The sequence below is a fragment of the Convolutriloba macropyga genome, chromosome 13 (assembly GCF_964194025.1).
Source record: "Convolutriloba macropyga chromosome 13, txConMacr16.3, whole genome shotgun sequence".
Classification (NCBI taxonomy): Eukaryota; Metazoa; Xenacoelomorpha; order Acoela; family Convolutidae; genus Convolutriloba; species Convolutriloba macropyga.
The window spans coordinates 13,074,400-13,096,303 of NC_134480.1; the positions used below are offsets into that span (position 1 = coordinate 13,074,400).

Genomic DNA, 21,904 nt, shown 5'->3' on the forward strand with positions numbered 1-21,904 from the left:
AGAAAATAGAATCACCCGTCTATCATCCAAGAGCTAATGGACTAGCTGAACGAGCAGTTCAGACAGTGAAGCGGGCACTTCAAGCGTGGAGTCCCAACCTTAATGTGTCATTTGGAGCATTCCTGCAAAGGGCACTGATGACACATCGCAACACTTCAAAGACGAGGAGCAAAACTCCAGTTGAACTCCTGTTGGGACGCAGAGTGAGACTACCATCAATAGCAGATTTCGACTTGTGCGAACCCATTCTATTCAAGGCCAACGAAAAGACAAATACAGTTCCTGCTACCTTCATCATCAGGAAGGGCTTGAACACATCTTTCATACAGCCTGAAAACTCAGCACGGACTATTCTAGTGAGCGACAACCAAATTGCGAGACTAGACGAGGACAATGTGAAAACTGAGCCAGCAGTGGAGGAGACCATATCTCAATCAGAACTACAACCTCAGAACACAGATGTGGGACCTTCACATCAAGATGAAGCTTCTGCAGCCACATCATCTGCAGAGCACCAACAACCCGAAACCTCAGAGCCTTCACGAACATCAACCAGGAACAGAAAACAACCTGACAGATTTGGAGAACCTATACCCACAAACTTGCTTAAAAAAGGAGGGAGGATGTGATGGTTTCAATGAAACATCAAGAAACTTAGAAGTTTTATTAAAGTTTCAAAGAACGAAAGAAGAACTTACCTGACGAACTTTATTGCTGTGTCGATAAGTAATGGCTACAAAACTAAACTCAATTCTAATTTTGTTTTGGCGCTATCATTATCTTATTGACCTATCAATCATATGTCAGAAGTAAATTCTCCCACCAACAGAAACCTGATTCTAACATCCACTGACCTCCAACTAATGAACTCGATTGTACCCAAGCCATATATGATTCTCATGAAATGTTGATGAAAATAGAAAGTCACCTCCGGGATTCGGAGTTAAGATCTATTCACATGCCAATCATGTAAAATATTTTTAGCTAATCTAAATTTTCTCTGTATATTTTCGCATAGATAACCACTATAAATACAGGCTAATTTTTGTATATTTTCAGATCAAAATTTAATTTAAAATTCAACTTATTGAATTCTTTGACCCGTGTTATCGACCACGACAAAAATTTAAACTATAAACTGATCCTTCTTCGGTCTGATAGTTTGCAGCTCAGAAGTTGGTACTTCATGTTTACAGCTACTTCACCGAGCCTTTTTGTTGAATATAAACAATACGGACAAAACCACTGCAGAAAAAACAATAAATAAATAAAATAAACAAAATCTGTGAACTTCATTTTCTTGCACTTTATTTCGACTCAGCTAGAACATTTCTCGGAAGCGAACGTAATAAACATATGGGATAATTTTCGGGTTCTACTTTTTTACCGATTCATTTAACCCCGCAAACTTTTCACCCAAGTTTTTTACATGTACCCTCTTTATTCTCAATCTTTAATGTATATAGTGCCTAGTATATGAAAGGATTAAAATCGGTGTAAATGCTAGATGTTTGAAAAAAACTGGTGATAAACAATATGGGGTAAGAAAACAGGTATTAACAACCAACCGGAAACCAATTCTGAAACTTCTCTCAAAAAAGTATTACATATTACTTATATTTCTCCAACATTATACAAATTCAGATAATTCTGATAGACAGACCGAAAATCAATACAGATCAATTAGGCTAAATTTCACATATAACAATAGCAATAAAACGCATAATATAAGAAGACATAGGTCTCATCTCAATTGCCATAGAAATTATTGAGGGCACTCATACACACATAGAACTTCTCTTTCACACCCTCAGGCAGTCGTTCCACGATAGACTGAATGAATTCAGCAGAATATTTTGGTTGCACGTGAAAAGCCACAATATTCTTGATGCTTTCGAATATCTCTTTGTTCTCCACAATATCTCGAATGTGGATATGGCCACTCTTGTGTGTTGTTTCCACATCTAAAAAAGGAAACTGTTGGAAAAAAGCAGATAGAGACTTGGTATAAGGTGTGCAAGAATAGACCACGTACTGTTGAGAGCGGAAAGCCCCAATTCAAAGAAAGCCCCTCCCCTAAAAGGGTAGTCAGTCAACTCGGGGGCAGCAAGTCAACTCCTATTTATATCTATAAATCCTAATGTAATTTAAAGTAAATACTAAATAAACTCAGACTCACATTTAAAAAACCTATTCACAGTTCAAGAAAATCCTCACGAGCTAAAGATTTGGAATTATAAGAGTTTTCAAAGTATGATTTTTGAAATAGCTGAATTAAGATTCCTCATCATTGTTTAAAACAGGTAGAAACTATAATACAAAGTCTGTGATAAAAATAAGGTAACTGAGATCATAAATAGTCTGGATAATAAAACATCAGCTGGGACGATGAAGGTTGCAATGCGTTAGTGAAAACGACAAATCAAATTTTAGCGCAATTGTTGACGTATTTAATCAATATATTATTCAAGAGGGAAAAATCCCAGGTGAATTATAAAAAAGCAAAAATTTTACTTCTTCATACGGAAGATGATAAAACTGATTAAAACAATTATAGACCAATGTCTTTATTAATAATCTGGAGCAAAATTTTTAATAGTTTGAGAAGTTCAATTTATTCACAAACAGACAGTTTGTTTTCCGGAAAAAACATAGTACCATTGATACTCCAATTCATCTAACCGAAGAAATACGAACGAATAAAAACGAATCAACCGTAAATTTTTTGGACCTCAAAAAGGCATTCGACACAATAGGTGAAAAATTAGAATCTTATGATGAAGCTTGGGTCCACTGTTAATTATTATCTATAAAATCGATCCTCCTTCAAGTTGCAAAGCTAGCAAAATTAGGTTCGCTGCTGATGACACGAATATTTGCTCCATAGGACTTACACAGAATGAAACGCAATCAGATTTAAACGAAGTCAGCAATTGGCTGAATTCCAATAAATTATGTTTAAATACTGCGAAAACTGTGCAAATGAAAGTGCTTCCGGAAATAGTTATTTTGTTAATAGCTGTTCAATTTCTTATAAGCCTATGTGTAGATATCTTGGCATACGTTCGGATAGTAATTGCCTTTTGTTTCGCCAAAGCTTTCAATATTGGTCCCTTGGCTTCTTTAGTATAACGAAGGTATCAATTGCAATAAGTTGTTTTCTCAATCCCAACTTTGCAGCGAAACAAGTGAAAACGTTCAAAACATGAATACAATGTCAAAACATCAAAAAACATCAATACAATAAAAAGACCAATACATTGTGAAGAGAAAACGGTACTTCTATTTGTACATTTTTGTGCAGCAGTAGACGCTTTTCAAGTGGTAATTTCCAAAAAATATGTTTATTCATGATCAACAATAACCACAAAACTGGGCCGTTGCAGTCATGAGTTTGTGCACGGAGGTCGCAAAAGTTGACAATTCTGTAAAGATCAGAAACCATATTATCTACATCTTATTCATTACCTTCCTCACAAAAAAACGACTGAATACTTTTTGTAGTGTTTTCTTTGTTATGTTTCAAGTGATTGATATCAATTTAGACCAAGGGTTTAAATCAAGAGTTTGATAAGCCTCATATTTTGGCTTTGCAAAGTGTGCGAAAATCGTTCAAGCTACTCAATATTTCTTTACTGGAGACAACAAACGAATTTGCACCTATGAAAACCTTAATAGCTTCGAAACTTAAAATCCAAAATGGTCAGGCAACGAGATTTAAAACATAAGAAAACAAAACCTAGCAAAATTAGGTTAGTTGCTGATGAGACGAATATTTGCTCCATAGGACTTACACAGAATGAAACTTAATCAGATTTAAACGAAGTCAGCAATTGGCTGAATTCCAATAAATTGTGTTAAAATACTGCGAAAACTGTGCAATTGAAATAGTGCTTCCGGAAAAAGTTATTTTGTCAACAGCTGTTCAATTTCTTATAAGCCTATGTGTAAGCCTCATATTTTGATTTTGCAAAGTGTGCAAAAATCGTTCAAGCTATTCAAAAATTCTTTACTCGAGATAACAAACGAATTTGCACCTATGAAAACCTTAATAGCATCGAAGCTTAAAAATCTAAAATGGCCAGGCAACGAGATTAAAAACATAAGAAAACAAAAAATTGACGCCCATCGCAAATGAAAACCACCAGAAAAACTCTGTTGCTTGGACAATCTTAGGAAACCTAGGAATAAGTTAGATTTACTCATCAAAAAATCTAAAAAGCAATCTTTCAGAAAATTTTTTGTAAATGCGTTGGAGACTTAAGACAGGCATATAAACTGCTCGAAGATTGAAGAGAGAAAACTATTCGAAGACAAAACACTGCTTCAGCTTTAATCGAAAAGTAAAAAAAAAACAAAAAATGTTGCTAATTGTTTCAAAAAATTCTTTACAGGTATAGGAAAAAATGTAGCAGACAAGATTCCTCATCATCGTTTAAAACAGGTAGAAACTATAATACAAAGTCTGTGATAAAAGAAAGGTAACTAAGATCATAAATAGCCTGGATAATAAAACATCAGCTGGGACGATGAAGGTTGCAATGCGTTAGTGAAAACGACAAATCAAATTTTAGCGCAATTGTTGACGTATTTAATCAATATATTAATCAAGAAGGGAAAAATCCCAGGTGAATTATAAAAAAGCAAAAATTTTACTTCTTCATACGGAAGATGATAAGACTGATTAAAACAATTATAGACCAATATCTTTATTAATAATCTGGAGCAAAATTTTTAAAAGTTTGAGAAGTTCAATTTATTCACAAACAGACAGATTGTTTTCCGGAAAAAACATAGTACCATTGATACTCCAATTCATCTAACCGAAGAAATACGAACGAATAAAAACGACTCAACCGTAAGTTTTTTTGGACCTCAAAAAGGTATTTGACACAAGAGATCAAAAATTAGAATCTTATGGTGAAGCTTGGGTCCACTGTTAATTATTATCTATAAAATCGATCCTCCTTCAAGTTGCAAAGCTAGCAAAATTAGGTTCGCTGCTGATGACACGAATATTTGCTCCATAGGACTTACACAGAATGAAACGCAATCAGATTTAAACGAAGTCAGCAATTGGCTGAATTCCAATAAATTGTGTTTAAATACTGCGAAAACTACGCAAATGAAATATTGAAATAGTGCTTCCGGAAATAGTTATTTTGTAAATAGCTGCTCAATTTCTTATAAGCCTATGTGTAGATATCTTGGCATACGTTCGGATAGTAATTGCCTTTTGTTTCGCCAAAGCTTTCAATATTGGTCCCTTGGCTTCTTTAGTATAACGAAGGTATCAATTGCAATAAGTTGTTTTCTCAATCCCAACTTTGCAGCGAAACAAGTGAAAACGTTCAAAACATCAATACAATGTCAAAACATCAAAAAACATCAATACAATAAAATGACCAATACATTGTGAAGAGGAAACGGTACTTCTATTTGTACACTTTTGTGCAGCAGTAGACGCTTTTCAAGTGGTAATTTTCCAAAAAATATGTTTATTCATGATCAACATTAAGCACAAAACTTGGCCGTTGCCGTCTTGAGTTTGTGCACGGTGCTCGCAAAAGTTGACATTTCTGTAAAGATCAGAAACTATATTACCTACATCTTATTCATTGCCTTCCTCGCAAAAAAAAACGACTGAATACTTTTTGTAGTGTTTTCTTTGTTATGTTTCAAGTGTTTGACATCAATTTAGACCAAGGGTTTAAATCATGAGTTTGATAAGCCTCATATTTTGGCTTTGCAAAGTGTGCGAAAATCGTTCAAGCTACTCAAAATTTCTTTACTGGAGATAACAAACGAATTTGCACCTATGAAAACCTTAATAGCTTCGAAGCTTAAAATCCAAAATGGCCAGGCAAAGAGATTTAAAACATAAGAAAACAAAAACCTATCAAATTTAGGTTCGTTGCTGATGACACGAATATTTGCTCCATAGGACTTACACAGAATGAAACTTAATCAGATTTAAACGAAGTCAGCAATTGGCTGAATTCCAATAAATTGTGTTTAAATATTACGAAAACTGTGCAAATGAAATAGTGAAAGTGCTTCCGGAAATAGTTATATTGTTAATAGCTGTTCAATTTCTTCTAAGCCAGTGTGTAGATATCTTGGCATACGTTCGGATAGTAATTGTCTTTTGTTTCGCATGTCGATTATGTTAAGAAGAGACTCTGCCAGGAAAAGCTTTTTTGAGAGCTCAACAGGAAATACAACAAATGAAATTAGCGTATTTGATCATGAATTATAAGATTTTTATCTACTCGTTACCCAAGAATTACTGAAAAATATTTTCAGCTTTTAGGCTAGAAAATTTAATTACCCTTTTCCTGCATGCTATTGAAGTTCCCCAAAAACAACACCTGTAGCGCCAAAAGATCGCAAGATTTGGCTATTTTTGCTTAAAAAAATGAATTTTGAGTGCAAAATAGCAAAAACCTATAACTTTAAAAAAAAATTAAAAAATTTTGGCACGATAAAAGCAATGCGGGAGTGTAGTACTACTAGTGACTGGTGATTCTGGCATGATGAAAAAGTATAGCATCATACTTTAACAGAAAAACTAGACTTAACCCATTACCCAAAAAAACGTTTTTTTATTTTAATTACTATGTTGATTTATTAAGTGGTTCGATTGAATTGCAGGAATAAGCGGACAGTTCTTCCCGTTGCCTGTCCCCTCCGGATCCCTTATATTAATATATTTATTTAATGTTTTGTTAATTATTAGCACCGGAGAAATTAATTATTTCTTTTTTAGATGTTCGCCTCGTCCATTTCCAATGTCAGCAAAATGCGTTAAATTTCAATTGCCAGTGTTAGTTGGCTCCAGTTTGAAACACAATTTATTTCCGCAAGGTATAGAGCAAAATTTGATCTACACCTAAGAACAAGTAGTTACGTAGATTTTTTGTAGCAATGTATAAATGGAATTACTAAAACTCGTTCTCGTAGAAATCTGGGGTCTTTCCCATTATAGCCCCCCATGAAATTATAGCCCCCCATTATGGTATAATTACCATGATTGGGGGGGGGGGCTTTAGGTTATCTGACCACTAAGCTGGGGGGGGGGGCTATAATGGGAAAGACCCGAAATCTGACTCTCATAGAACGAAAAAGTTGTTACCGCATAATGTTCGCCTTTTGGTAAATAATTACTAGCATCTTTTGATTTTTCTATTTCGGCTATATTATAGTGGCGAAGTCATCTGTGATTCACAGGATAAGTCTGTCACAACTTATCCCTAATTTCTAAAAAGTAAGCGGGGAAGAAGAAATGAAGATCTGGAAAAGATAGGTGAAAATTAAATTTGTGGAGTGAAAAAGACCCATTGAGCAGTTGACGAGTTTTTCAGGCTTTATTTTCAAATAAACAACATGAACTTTCGAAACTGTGAGAATTGAAAACAGGCGGACAGATTGGCCAAAAGATAACTATAGAAATAAATTGAAGTTGCAGAAAAACGCGAAGAGGCAAAACCAAAAATGTAACACAAAATGGTGTGTGCAGAATGTGTGACATAACCACAAATTTTTGATGCTGACAAAAGACAGCATCTAAAAATCGAAAATGATAATTTTTTTTCTTGAGTTGCTATACTACTGAACTGCAACCAATTCATAACGGTACCAGAGATTGATAAAATTCGCCACCGATAGAGGGCTTTACTTTAAGGAGCTTAGGATACCCTGGATTGGGTACCAAACATACGCCGACAATGGATATGGATTGTTCGCTATTCCAAACATAAACTGACAAATGTCGGAAGAATTGCTCTCGAACGACAGGCGAGGCAATTTAATTCATGGTCTTTAGTATATATCAATTTTTCTTTATGGGTGCGAAAAACCTCGACCCCACCCGGATGCAAACCACTGACCTCCCGATCCACGGCCACCCTCACTAACCACTGCGCTACGAGTCACTTACTTTTATTATGTTGCACCGATTTCATATTAGCAACAAGCTTTACTTCAGCGCACTAGAGATCACTCACAAATGATGAACGAAAGCGTGAAAAAGTCACTTGAGAAGTCAAAGAATGTTCTAGAAGAAAAGCGCAAAATTGTCAAGCGAAAAATTTGCATAAAAAAGACACACACGTTTACAATAATTGCTATGAACTGCGTTCAAGAACAATTAATCACAATTTATTGCAGAGGATGAAAAACAAGAGTGGAAAACAAGTTATTCTTCAGTTGATTTTCAGCTGTCAGCTGACGACAGCAACAAAAATAACGCACAAAAATTCTTTAGAATCAATTCAGTTTTCGAGCGCCAACAATTGATAGCTTTTTACTTTAAAAAAATAATGATCGGTAACAATGTGGCGTTAGTTTTTAGTCCGAATGAAACAAATTTGAAGGTTTGCAACAATTGCTGAGTACAAGTGTATTCGTCAAGAAATCATAACTAAACAAAACGTTGTCACTGCTTCTAACAAAAACATTCCATACAATCAGCAATCTTGATCAATTCGTGTAACCAGATTTTAAAAAGCCATCTAACAACTAACGAAAATATTTGCTGTGAGTTGATTATTTGCGCATAACCTTTCGTAAATATAAAGTACAGAAAATGTTAAATTGCATAAAATATGTCTGACATCGACATTTTGCCTGAAATAAAAGAAAGTTGGGTTCCTGTCAGACCTGCATCATTGTCCAGATCCCAGCCGGACACCTCAATGATGAGTAGGTTGACGTAGAGGAGGTCTTGGTTCTCTGGAAGGTAGAAAAGGGATATGGTGGTGTCTCCTGTGTACGCCACCTCTGGCCTCCCCTCCAGATACAGCAGATACCCATAACAGGGGATAGAATGGGTACTACGAAACGGCATCACTGTCCAAATGTTGTCTATAACAAATAAACTTATTAATCTTGGATTCCTGAAGTCGACCTAATTGAAAGTGGGAATCTTTTCCGTTGAAAGCATAGTGGCTTCATATTATTTGCAACCCAAGACATAATTCCTGTTGAATTGTCAAAATTTCACAAAAAAAGTTTAAACCTCGATAACTCCGAAGTTCGAAAAAACTTAATTCAAAACTCGACGATTGACAAGCTTTCTAGTGGTACCACTCAAAACGCTCTATGATAAATATATCGATCGGCCGAAACTGACTAAACAAAAAAACCCAGTTGAGCATATAGTTCCTCCCGCTGAAAGTGGGGACGGAACAAAAATCATGATGCTATTGATGCCATGATAAGCATCAGTTCGCTCAATAGAAAACGCAAATTTTGCAAGATGTAACTGCGAGAACAAGTGAGTTATAATACCTATGGCAAAGTCTACAGCAAAGAGAAATTTGACCAGATTTGTTAAAAGAAGTTTTTGTTCTCGATCTCTTCATTCAAACAACAATGTTTAACTGATCATAACAAATGTCTGAGCAAACTATATCCTTCAACATACAAATCTGAATCCAAAAATACATATTGAAATGAGCGATGTTCACGAAATTAATTCAGTCGAAAGTTCTGAACCGGAGGCTAAATTATGTTCACTTTGTAACGACGAAACAGATGACCTGTATTATTGCGAAACATGTGACCGACAGCGACACGACAGCCACGAGGAAAATTCAGAGTCAGACACCAACGAATTACTTTGCGATGGATGCGTTATCAGCCATATCAAGCTAAATCATCCAGTTAAAAATGAAAAAAGACAGGATCCACTAGTTTGCGATAAACACAAAAGACCAATCCTCGAATACTGCAAAACATGTGACATTCCATTTTGTTCAAAGTGCCTCATGAGTCATAGCTCGCACCAATTTCAGGATCTGGAAACGAGGGCTTCTGATGTCAAGAAGGACGTTTTCCAATTGCTAGGCGAGATGGAGACTTGTGAAAAACCTTTGAGAAGGAAGAAAGATAACGTTCACGATTTAATTAAAACACATACAATTGACCAGGCCACTCTCCGAGAAACTGTTTTACAGGAAATAGACAAGCTGAGAGAATTGTGCATCAAAACTTTGGATGGAAATGGAAAACAGTTAGAAGATGAACACCAGAAGACAATTAACGCAATTGGGCTGGTAGTTAACCATCAACAACGATTGCGAAATCTACTCTCATGCACAAGTGCACATTTAGTAAGAGATTTCTCATCAGTGAAAGCGATGGTTACAAAAACTCGGAAACCAATCACAGGGTTGATAAATGACGCACCAGGAATCAAATCATGCAAAGCAGAGGAAGTACAAACATATTTTAAAGAGTTCGGAGCATCAATTATACAAAATATTACGACTAAGAAGGTATACGAGACCGCGACGCATTATATATGCAGTGACGATGATTATCATCTGTTTAAAATTTCTGTTGGAGAGGGTCTGTTAAAAGCTGAAAAAGTCAGAAAAAATTCCCTCGCGCAAGTCATACTGACCGAAAGAGCTACTCAGATAGAGTTCAAGCTGCCGATTGACAAAATCTATACATAACAAAAAAAAGCTCAAATTCCAGAAGTTTTGATTTTGACAAAAGACAAGCAAGCATTCGTCTTTGGCTTAGGTCGACCAGCACTGACCTTAAAATCTGTTGACTACCCTTCTTACACGCACTTTCTCTGGCCCTATTTCGCACCACCAATTCACGACAACGAGGGAAAAGCGGAAAAATATGATTTCAGACAATTCGATATCATTCATTGGTCCTACTGGGATGAAAGTAACGGAATCAGATTTTCCCACGACCCCCAATTTATCATTAAATGTAAACAAATACCCTCAATCCGAATGAGCGGTCATGACTGGTGTATGCTTGGATTTTGGACAAAAACGGACCTCATATCGGTCGATATAATAGAACGCCGCCATGAGGTGATAAAACTCAGCAGCGAATTCGAGGTCAGCAATGTCTCCACATGGACGTCTACAATGATATTCCTCTGGTCCGCTCAACGTGAGAAAACACAAGTACTTATCAAAGCAGATAATGGATGGACTCTAAAAAACTTCAAGTGGTACCACTCAAAACGCTCTATGATAAATATATCGATCGGCCGAAACTGACTAAACAAAAAAAACCCAGTTCAGCATATAGTTCCTCCACTGAAAGTGGGGACGGAACAAAAATCATGATGCAATTGATGCCATGATACGCATCAGTTCGCTCAATAGAAAACGCAAATTTTGCAAGATGTAACTGCGACAACAAGTGAGTTATGATACCTATGGCAAAGTCTCCAGCAAAGAGAAATTTGACCAGATTTGTTAAAAGAAGTTTTTGTTCTCGATCTCTTCATTCAAACAACATTGTTTAACTGATCATAACAAATGTCTGAGCAAACTATATCCATTCAACATGAAAGAAAGATTGCGAATATCAAAATTAATTCTCCTTTTCAACAAAACAAAGTTAGTTAAGCTGCACAATCACTGAGATTTACAGAAATAAGACACAATAACAGGTAATTTACAGCTCAAGAATTGTGCTTCAATAAGCGCTTTATGTCAGTAAATTTTATTTAAATTGAGTTTCGACTGATTTTTGGTAGTTTTTCCAGCTTCTTGTTATCCTCATATAGGTTTGTCGAATATTCTGTATCAACAACACGTTGTGCCGCAAACCATCTTAAAGAATCTGATGCAAAATTGCTGAAGCCGCAAACACGTCGCAATACTACTTTGCTGATATTGAAGGTAGATTGAGTGTTAATTTCACTTCAAGCATGATAATCACTTACTAATAACGGTTAATAAATACAAATGTCGAACAAAGTGAACAAATAATTTCGGCTTTGATGTAGCGTTAAAGATCGTTTGTCAAGCAATATTAACTTCACTGCTGGATTTGTCCTTGAGTTGATTTGCATACTTAAGAAGCTCAGCCTCCGCATCGCCGACCCTGTTTTCCGTCACCGAAAGATAGTTTCCGATTGTTAGTACGGAAGCGAGCGTCACTACAAATCTCTCGTAGACTCCATCAACCGTTTGAATTATCGCTGATCGAATCACGAGGCCAGACCTGTGGATGGCATTCGTAACCCTAACCAAACTGTAATACCCTCGCATATAGCTGTCTTCGATCAACCAAACGAGATCGTCTTCTCTAAAAGTTTCGTTGGCCATCTATTCCATTTTTGCCAATTATTCAAAATAGGCCAGAACTCATGAGATTTCCACAGGCTCGGGTTTAAAAATATCATATGGTAAAGATCGTTTGATAATCAACAAAGTCTTCTGCGCATGGTAGTTAGCGTAAGCAAACATTTTTGCATACAAGCAAGAACTGATTGGGAGTCAATGCTTCTAAGTCATTAACATCTGAACTGACTAGAATCAACGGCCTTGCGTTCAATTTTCGTTCCGCAATACACATCGTAGTTGCAAGAACATCCTACTTGACTATCTTTCCCCCAACAACATATGCATTGCTCTCTCGCATCTTCCGACCGATACTCCGGAATGGGGCGCTGATTCCCTGCCGAAATAGATTTGTTTCGATCTGTGTTTAATGCCACAACATATTCTGCAAACTCTTGTTCAACTACAACAAATCGCATTAAGACAACTATTCGTGTCTAACTTGCTTACCACTTTATCTCACACATTTAGGCAAGCCAAAAAACAACACCAACGCTATTCGCTTCTTTTCAAACTTAACAATGAAAAGGCCATTACTGATGTTAGGTTACACATTTATTCTTGACAGATCTTAAGGCCTTTCGTATGTCAAGATCGACAACTTTTGCTCAGCAAGGTTTCTTATATGTTCGGTGCATCCGTGTTGAATGTTCTTGTAATGCATGATGTTCCCAATTAAACAAAATTGGATACTTAAGATAAGAAATCGTTCGACTGTTGCTTGCTCTGCCGTTGGCACGAATAAGCCCTTCTTCGATAAGGAAGGGTGGTAAGTGCAGGATTTTGCTAAATTTTAGAGATTTCTTTTCAGCTTTGAGACATTTAATCTCTTCGCCAAGCTGTTCTCGTTGTAGTAGCATAAAGATTGTCTTCGCTTTCCTCACTAAAATTGTCCACTAAAAGCGTTGCTGGTTTGTTTTTGCTCCATGCTCGCTGTACACATGCTACCGTGTTCACTAGCCGGTTAAAGTAACTGAATCGTTCCCACTGAATAACAGTTCTCTTAATCTGGCCCCTCTACTACAAATAATTGTTGTTTCCGATAGCAACTTTGTGTCCATTGCAATACTATAATTTAGTCTTACCGAAAACTACAACTACGTAATTTCATTTCGCGTTGCTTGTCATATGTTCTTTCAACCTCAATGCTATGACTGTTGCCTACACGAGGCACTGAAAGATGCTAAGTCCGCTGTGTACCCCTTTCGGTGGAGAAGGTATATAGGTCAATTCACACAACGTGTCTTCAGATGCGTCAGCAAACGAATGAAATATCTTCTGTCGATGCTTGTTTTTCTTTCCACTTAAGGAATTCGGCTGCTTCACCAGGCTCCACTCTGGATGGCATTCGTAACCCTACCCAAACTGTAATACCCTCGCATATCGCTGTCTTCGATCTACCAAACGAGATCGTCTTCTCTAACGGTTTCGTTGGCGGTATATTCCATTTTTGCCAATTATTCAAAAAAGGCCAGATTTCCATAGGCTCGGGTTTAAAAATATCATTTGGTAAAGATCGATTGATAATCAACAAGTCTTCTGCGCATGGTAGTTAGCGTAAGCAAACATTTTTGCATACAAGCCAAAACTGATTGGGAGTCAATGCTTCTAAGTCATTAACATCTGAACTGACTAGAATCAACGGCCTTGCGTTCAATTTTTGTTCCGCAATACACATCGTAGTTGGAAGAACATCCTCCTTGACTATCTTTCCCCCAACAACATATGCATTACTCTCTCGCATTTTCAGACCAATACTCCGAAATGGGGCGCTGATTCCCTTCCAAATTAGATTTTTTTCGATCTGTGTTTAATGCCGCAACATATTCTGCAAACTCTTGTTCAACTGTAGCAAATCGCATTAAGACAACTATTCGTGTCTAACTTGTTTACCACTTTATCTCTCACATTTAGACAAGCCAAAAAACAACACCAACGCTATTTGCTTCTTTTCCCAAACTTAACAATGAAAAGGCCATTACTGATGTTAGGTTACACGTTCATTCTTGACAGATCTTAAGGCCTTTCGTATGTCAAGATCCACAACTTTTGCTGAACAAGGTTTCTTATATGTTCAGTGCATCCATGTTGATTGTTCTTGTAATGCATGATGTTCCCAACTAAACAAATTTGGATACTTAAGATAAGAAATCGATCGACTGTTGCTTGCTCTGCCGTTGGCACGAGTAAGCCCTTCTTCGATAAAGAAGGATGGTAAGTGTAGGATTTTGCTAAACTTTGGAGATTTCTTTTCAGCTTTGAGACATTTAATATCTTCACCAAGCTGTTCTCGTTGTAGTAGCATAAAGATTGTCTTTGCTTTTCTCACTAAAATTGTCCACTAAAAGCGTTGCTGGTTTGTTTTTGCTCGATCCTCGCTGTACACATGCTACCGTGTTCACTAGCCGGTTAAAGTAACTGAATCGTTCCCACTGAACAACAGTTCTCTTAATCTGGCCCCTCTACTACAAATAATTGTTGTTTCCGATAGCATTTTTGTGTCCACTGCAATACTATAATTTAGTCTGACCGAAAACTACAACTACGTGATTTCATTTCGCGTTGCTTGTAATATGTTCTTTCAACCTCACTGCTATGACTGCTGCCTACACGAGGCACTGAAAGATGCTAAGTCCGCTGTGTACCCCTTTCGGTGGAGACCGTATATAGGTCAATTCATACAACGTGTCTTCAGATGCGTCAGCAAACGAATGAAATATCTTCTGTCGATGCTTGTTTTTCTTTTCACTTAAGGAATTCGACTGCTTCACCAGGCTCCACTCTGGATGGCATTCGTAACCCCACCCAAACTGTAATACCCTCACATATCGCTGTCTTCGATCAACCAAACGAGATCGTCTTCTCTAACGGTTTCGTAGGCCGTATATTCCATTTTTGCCACTTATTCAAAATAGGCCAGAACTCATGATATTTCTATAGGCTCGGGTTTAAAAACATCATATGGTAAAGATCGATTGATAATCAACAAGTCTGCGCATGGTAGTTAGCGTAAGCAAACATTTTTGCATACAAGCAAAAACTGATTGGGAGTCAATGCTTCTAAGTCATTAATATCTGAACTGACTAGAATCAACGGCCTTGCGTTCAATTTTTGTTCCGCAATACACATCGTAGTTGGAAGAACATCCTCCTTGACTATCTTTCACCCAACAACATATGCATTGCTCTCTCGCATTTTCAGACCAATACTCCGAAATGGGGCGCTGATTCCCTTCCAAATTAGATTTTTTTCGATCTGTGTTTAATGCCGCAACATATTCTGCAAACTCTTGTTCAACTATAACAAACCGCATTAAGACAACTATTCGTGTCTAACTTGGTTACCACTTCATCTCTCACATGTAGACAAGCCGAAAAACAACACCAACGCTACTCGCTTCTTTTCCCAAACTTAACAATGAAAAGCCAATACTGAAATTAGGTTACACATTTATTCTTGACCGATCTTAAGGGGTTTTGTATATCAAGATCCACAATTTTTGCTGAACAATGTTTCTTTTATGTTCAGTGCATCCGTGTTGATTGTTACTGTAATGCATGATGTCCCAAATTAAACAAATTTGGATACTTAAGACAAGAAATCGATCGCCTGTTGCTTGCTCTGCCGTCGGCACGAATAAGCCCTTCTTCGATAAGGAAAGGTGGTAAGTGGAGGATTTTGCTAAATTTTAGAAATTTCTTTTCAGCTTTTAGACATTTAAACTCTTCACCAAGCTGTTCTTATTGTAGTAGCATAAGAAGATTGTCTTTGCTTTTCTCAGTAAAATTGTTGCCCACTAAAAGCGTTGCTGGTTTGTGTTTGCTCGATGCTCGCTGTACACATGCTACCCTGTTCACTTGCCTGTTAAAGTAACTGAATCGTTCCCACTGAATAACAGTTCCCTTAATCTCGCCCCTCACTTTCGCTTTGACAGGGCTTGTCCCACTGACCAAACTACTTCTGCTTTTTTAATTTTATATCGCTCGCGTTCCAATGTCAGCTGGGTTGTTGATACTGCTTCTATGCTTCCACTGTTAAACATAAGTTGTAACCAGTATCTCAGCTACTCTATTGGCCACAAACAATTGTTGTTTCCGATAGCAACTGTGTGTCCACTGCAAAACTATAATTTAGTCTGACCGAAAACTACAACTATGTAATTTCATTTCGTGTTCCTTGTCATATGTTCTCTCAACCTCGCTGCCATGACTGCAGCCTGCAATTCTACACGAGGCACTGACAGATGTCCCATCGGTGCACTTCCAATTATAAATGCTAAGTCCGCTGTGTACCCTTTCGGTTGAGACCGAACATAGGTCAATTCACACAACGTGTCCTCAGATGCGTCAGCAAATAAATGAGTTTAAAATTTGTCTCTCGTTGTATTGAAGTATCTTCTATCGATGCTTGTTTCAGCTAGAACTGCAAGTTGCAAGTTATTCTTTCCACTTCAGGAATCCGGCTGCTTCACCAGGCTCCACTCTGTCTTCCCGATATTGTCAATTCTTAGTCCTGATGCATTTCGAAAACTGTCTCATTTAAAGACTGAACGGAGCAAACAATCCGATTGGGTCAAATAGTGAAGATACTAGTGAGAGAATGCGACATATTTTTGTTTCAACTTATTTATTGGTACTTCTGCAAATTTGAAGCTTGAAGACTACCATCAGTAACAGACTACTGTAGTCAAAGTACTGCAAAACTCTCCGTATTAGGTTTACTTCGCCTTGCTCCGTAATGCAGATTGACTTCAAGTCTTCTGGGATTGCTTCGCAAACCTTATCTTTGTTGCTGATCCAATTCGTTAAATCAAATCCATGTCGCAAGAAGTTGTAACTGGTTGAAGACTTCGATACATTCTTCTCGGATTTCTACTGGTTTGATGAAATCATCCATAGAGAAGTTGATTTGCATTGCCGTTGTTGCGATTGCATGCATTTCTTCATTCCCACTCGCTCGTTTGACTAGTATCTTTTGACTGTTAAAACAAGCTCTTCACATTTGGGTCCCTTTGGAATCTTTGCCCTAACGAAAAAGCTAACCCAAGGCTGAGTTGGAGTCGTTCTTTAGGTTTGGCTCTAGCTGAATCCAAAGTAATCCCACTTCGTACCGCTCGCCTGTAAACTTCGTCGTCTCCTCTAGCATCTCGTGCCTGCAGTTTCTTTGACTGACTGCCGATGTAGATGTTGAAAGCAGAAATTCCTAAGTCCCAACAGGTTTGGATATTCTCAGCCACTTTCATATCATCTGTGAAGTCGAAATGACAAAGTTATTGTCTTCTGTTGCCCGTCATCTGTCCACGGACTACCGATCTTAGCTCTGTAAGAACAGAGAAAAATTTAATTCGTATTCATATCTTGTGTATTCAATAGGCGTTGTAGTTCATAAGCATCTTGACCAAGATAGGATTGGACAAGATTTATTGGGTAGGACACGCAACGTTATTGAAGTTTTGCTTTAGCTTGTGGTAGTCGTAGTTTGTTTCCCCAATGATATTGACGGGTGGGCCAACGTTTCTATCCAATTCACTTTTGAATGAAGTCGCTTTATTTCGAGAGGAACCTCCTCTTTCTCAAATCCTTCGTTCCGTGTACGCCAGCTATTAGCGCAACATCGGTGCCTTGGGCTCGTAACTTCTCTTGATCAAATTGATCGATAAACGAAACCGTTGATCCACTATCGAGGAAAACGTATGTATTCATCCTGTTGTCACCGCTCTGTATTGAGACAGGAACCATCTGAAGAAATCCCGCATTCTTGCTGCCCTGAAGTTGATTGCGTGATAGCCCTCGTTCATTAGGTTTTCTGAGCGTAGCTAGCCGCACGCCTTGACTTTACAATCATTGATCGCATGTCTTCTGCTCAGACAACCGTAACATAAGCGTTGCTTCCTCACAGCTGCGTACCGACCATTCACACTCATGTCTCTGAAAAACGGATAGTTCTAAACTTGAGTGTCATCAGCTAACGGACAAGGATCATTTTGCGTGTTCTTCGTTTGTTTCACTGAAGTTCTAAGTCCTCGAGAAATGTTTGCCTCGATTCGCGTATCTTGGGTTTTCTTCTTTTCGCTCTACCTTGAGAGCTGAAAACACTTCAAGCACAAATATCAACCCAGATAGCCATTTTCCAACAATCAGATGACTCCAGTCTTCATCTTCATCATCAACATAGAACCCTCACTTCTCTTTGAGGACTTGTAGTATATATAATGCCATATACAGTGACGAGCTTGGTTGCAGATCACAAAATTGTCTGTACACTTTGAGCACGTTCATCAAGTTAGAAACGATAATTGAAAAAATGCCCAGACCTTATGAGTCGTCATGTTTCACTTCACTTGCGCTGCGTAGAATATCCAGCTGTGCATCGATGATGACATGAGGCCTTCCAAATTTCCGTTCCAGAGTGCTCCAACGGGTTGCTCAGAAGAAGCAAATCCAGATATCGTTGCCTTACACTTGCCTGTCAATAGAGGTATTCAAATGATACATTTTCCCCCGACTCAGTTAATGGTTGTTAATCCACGGAAGCAAAGAACATACTAGACCTCTCAGACCATTCGAGTGTTTTAGTAAAACTTTTTCAACTTCATCTTTGGCAGGTAACTGCTACCTCAATAGCCACTGTTGTATCGTAACCCAGCTCTGGGGAAAGAGTCCCAGTCTTCAACGTTTGATAAACGGTCACTTGAACAGCAAAACCTGAGAAGTGACTATGCTTATTCCGTTCAGGGATTTCTACGAAGTGAGCTGTTGATAGGTCTGGTGTTAGAAGGTTGTCAATTCTACAGGTCCAATCCTAGACATCTCTCCTTCGGGGTCCAATTGAAAGCTGATTTGTCTCGAGCAACATTGTTCCGAAAGCTTTTCCGTATCGTGAAAGGCTGCTGTTGCTCCATTTGTTACTTTTTCAGCAACTCAATTGTCAGTTGGGTAGTTGTTAGAATGAAATATCTTCTGTCGATGTTTGTTTTTTTCCACTTAAGGAATTCGGCTGCTTCACCAGGCTCCACTCTGGATGGCATTCGTAACCCTACCCGAACTGTAATACCCTCGCATATCGCTGTCTTCGATCAACCAAACGAGATCGTCTTCTCTAACTCTCTAACGGTTTCGTTGGCCGTATATTCCATTTTTGCCACTTATTCAAAATAGGCCAGAACTCATGATATTTCCATAGGATAGGGTTTAAAAATATCATATGGTAAAGATCGATTGATAATCAACAAATTCTTCTGCGCATTGTAGTTAGCGTAAGCAAACATTTTGGCATACAAGCAAGAACTGATTGGGAGTCAATGCTGCTAAGGCATTAACATCTGAACTGACTAGAATCAACGGCCTTGCGTTCAATCTTTGTTCCGCAATACACATCGTAGTTGGAAGAACATCCTCATTGACTATCTTTCCCCCAACAACATATGCCTTGCTCTCTCGCATCTTCTGACCAATACTCCGGAATGGGGCGCTGATTCCCTGCCGAAATAGATTTTTTTCGATCTGTGTTTAATGCCGCAACATAAACTCTTGTTCAACTATAACAAATCGCATTAAGACAACTATTCGTCTAACTTGGTTACCACTTTATCTCTCACATTTAGACAAGCCAAAAAACAACACCAACGCTATTCGCTTCTCTTCCCAAACTTAACAATGAAAAGGCCATTACTGATGTTAGGTTACACATTTAATCTTGACCGATCCTAAGGCGTTTCGTATGACAAGATCCACAACTTTTGCTGAACAATGTTTCTTATATGTTCAGTGCATCCGGGTTGATTGTTCCTGTAATGCATGTTGTTTCAAATTGAACAAATTCGGATACTTAAGGTAGGAAATCGATCGACTGTTGCTTGCTCTGCCGTTGGCACGAATAAGCCCTTCTTCGATAAGGAAAGGTGGTAAAGGTAGGATTTTGCTAAATTTTAGAAGTTTCTTTTCAGCATTGAGACATTTAATCTCTTCACCAAGCCGTTCTCGTTGTTAGTAGCAGAAAGAAGATTGTCTTTACTTTTCTCACTAAAATTGTCCACTAAAAGCGTTGCTGGTTTGTTTTTACTCGATGCTCGCTGTACACATGCTATCGTGTTCATTAGCCTGTTTAAGTAACTGAACTGTTCCCACTGAATAACAGTTCTCTTAATCTCGCCCCTCACTTTCGCATTGACAGGACTTGCCCCACTGAGTCAACCACTTCTTCTGCTTTCTTAAATGTCTATCGCTCGCGTGCCAATGTCAGCTGGGTTGTTGATACTACTTCCATGCTTCCACTGTTGAACATAAGTTGAAACCAGTATCTCAGCTACTCTATTGGCCACAAACACAAACAATTGTTGTTTCCGATAGCAACTGTGTGTCCACTGCAATACTATAATTTAGTCTGACCGAAAACTACAACTATGTAATTTCATTTCGTGTTCCTTGTCATATGTTCTCTCAACCTCACTGTCATGACCGTTGCCTGCAATTTTACACGAGGCACTGACAGATGTCTCATCGGTGCACTTTCCAATTATAAATGCTAAGTCCGCTGTGTACCCTTTCGGTTGAGACCGTACATAGGTCAAGTCACACAACGTGTCTTCAGAAGCGTCAGCAACGAATGAGTTTCAAATTTGTGTCTCGTTGTATTGAAGTATCTTCAATCGATGCTTTTTTCAGCTAGAATTGCAAGTTGTTATTTCCACTTCAGAAATTCGGCTGCTTCACCAGGCTCCACTCTGTCTTCCCGATATGGTCAATTCTTAGTCCTGATGCATTTGGAAAACTGTCTCATTTCAAGAGTGAACGGAGCAAACAATCCGATTGGGTCAAATAGTGAAGATACTAGTGAGAGAATGCGACATATTTTTGTTTCAACTTATTTATTGGTACTTCTGCAAATTTGAAGCTTGAAGACTACCATCAGTAACAGACTACTGTAGTCAAAGTACTGCAAAACTCTCCGTATTAGGTTTACTTCGCCTTGCTCCGTAATGCAGATTGACTTCAAGTCTTCTGGGATTGCTTCGCAAACCTTATCTTTGTTGCTGATCCAATTCGTTAATTTAAATCCATGTCGCAAGAAGTTGTAACTGGTTGAAGACTTCGATAGATTCTTCTCGGATTTCTACTTTTTTGATGAAATCATCCATAGAGAAGTTGATTTGCATTGCCGTTGTTGCGATTGCATGCATTTCTTCATTCCAACTGCCTGCTCGGTAACTTACAGAAAAATTGATTCCATGTCCAACGTCAGGGCAATTGATCCTTCCAAAATCTGGAAACTGTTCCAATCAACCCGTGTAGTATATCATGACCTGATAGTAGATTGTCGTTTCGGCTTACGTTTATATACTTTGATGCAGCATTGAAAACACGTCACATTTTGCCACGTGAGTTTGAGTTTAGCACTAGATAGTATGGAAAACACCATTGTTTCCCAAAAGTGCCTTTGAGTTCAGATTCGTCCAGTATCTTTACGAATCTTTTTTCAAAATCTGTATCTTTTGACTTTTAATACAAGCTCTTCACAATTGGGTCCCTTTGGAATCTTTGCCCCAATGAAAAAAGCTAACCCAAGGCTGAGTTGTAGTCGTTCTTTAGGTTTGGCTCTATCTAAATCCAAAGCAATCCCACTTCGTACCGCTTGCCTGTAAACTTCGTCGTCTCCTCTAGCATCTCGTGCCTGCAGTTTCTTTGACTTACTGCCGATGTAGATGTTGAAAGCAGAAATTCCTCTGTCCCAACAGGTTTGGATATTCTCAGCCACTTTCATATCATCTGTGAGGTCGAAATGACAAAGTTATTGTCTT

General features: G+C 38.1%; 1 protein-coding gene across 2 annotated transcripts in view; it reads right to left on the reverse strand.

Moving 5' to 3' along the window:
• Nucleotides 1–1,603: 1,603 nt before the first annotated feature.
• LOC142351864 (uncharacterized) overlaps nt 1,604–21,904 on the reverse strand; it is a 56,817-nt gene continuing 36,516 nt past the window's right edge. For both annotated transcript variants that reach the window (XM_075404102.1, XM_075404103.1), the window contains exons 4-5: nt 8,662–8,865; nt 1,604–1,964 (exon numbers count right to left, since the gene is read on the reverse strand). In XM_075404102.1, coding sequence (XP_075260217.1) covers nt 1,750–1,964; nt 8,662–8,865 — 419 coding nt within the window. In that variant the 3' untranslated portion in view covers nt 1,604–1,749. The remainder of the gene's footprint in view (nt 1,965–8,661; nt 8,866–21,904) is intronic.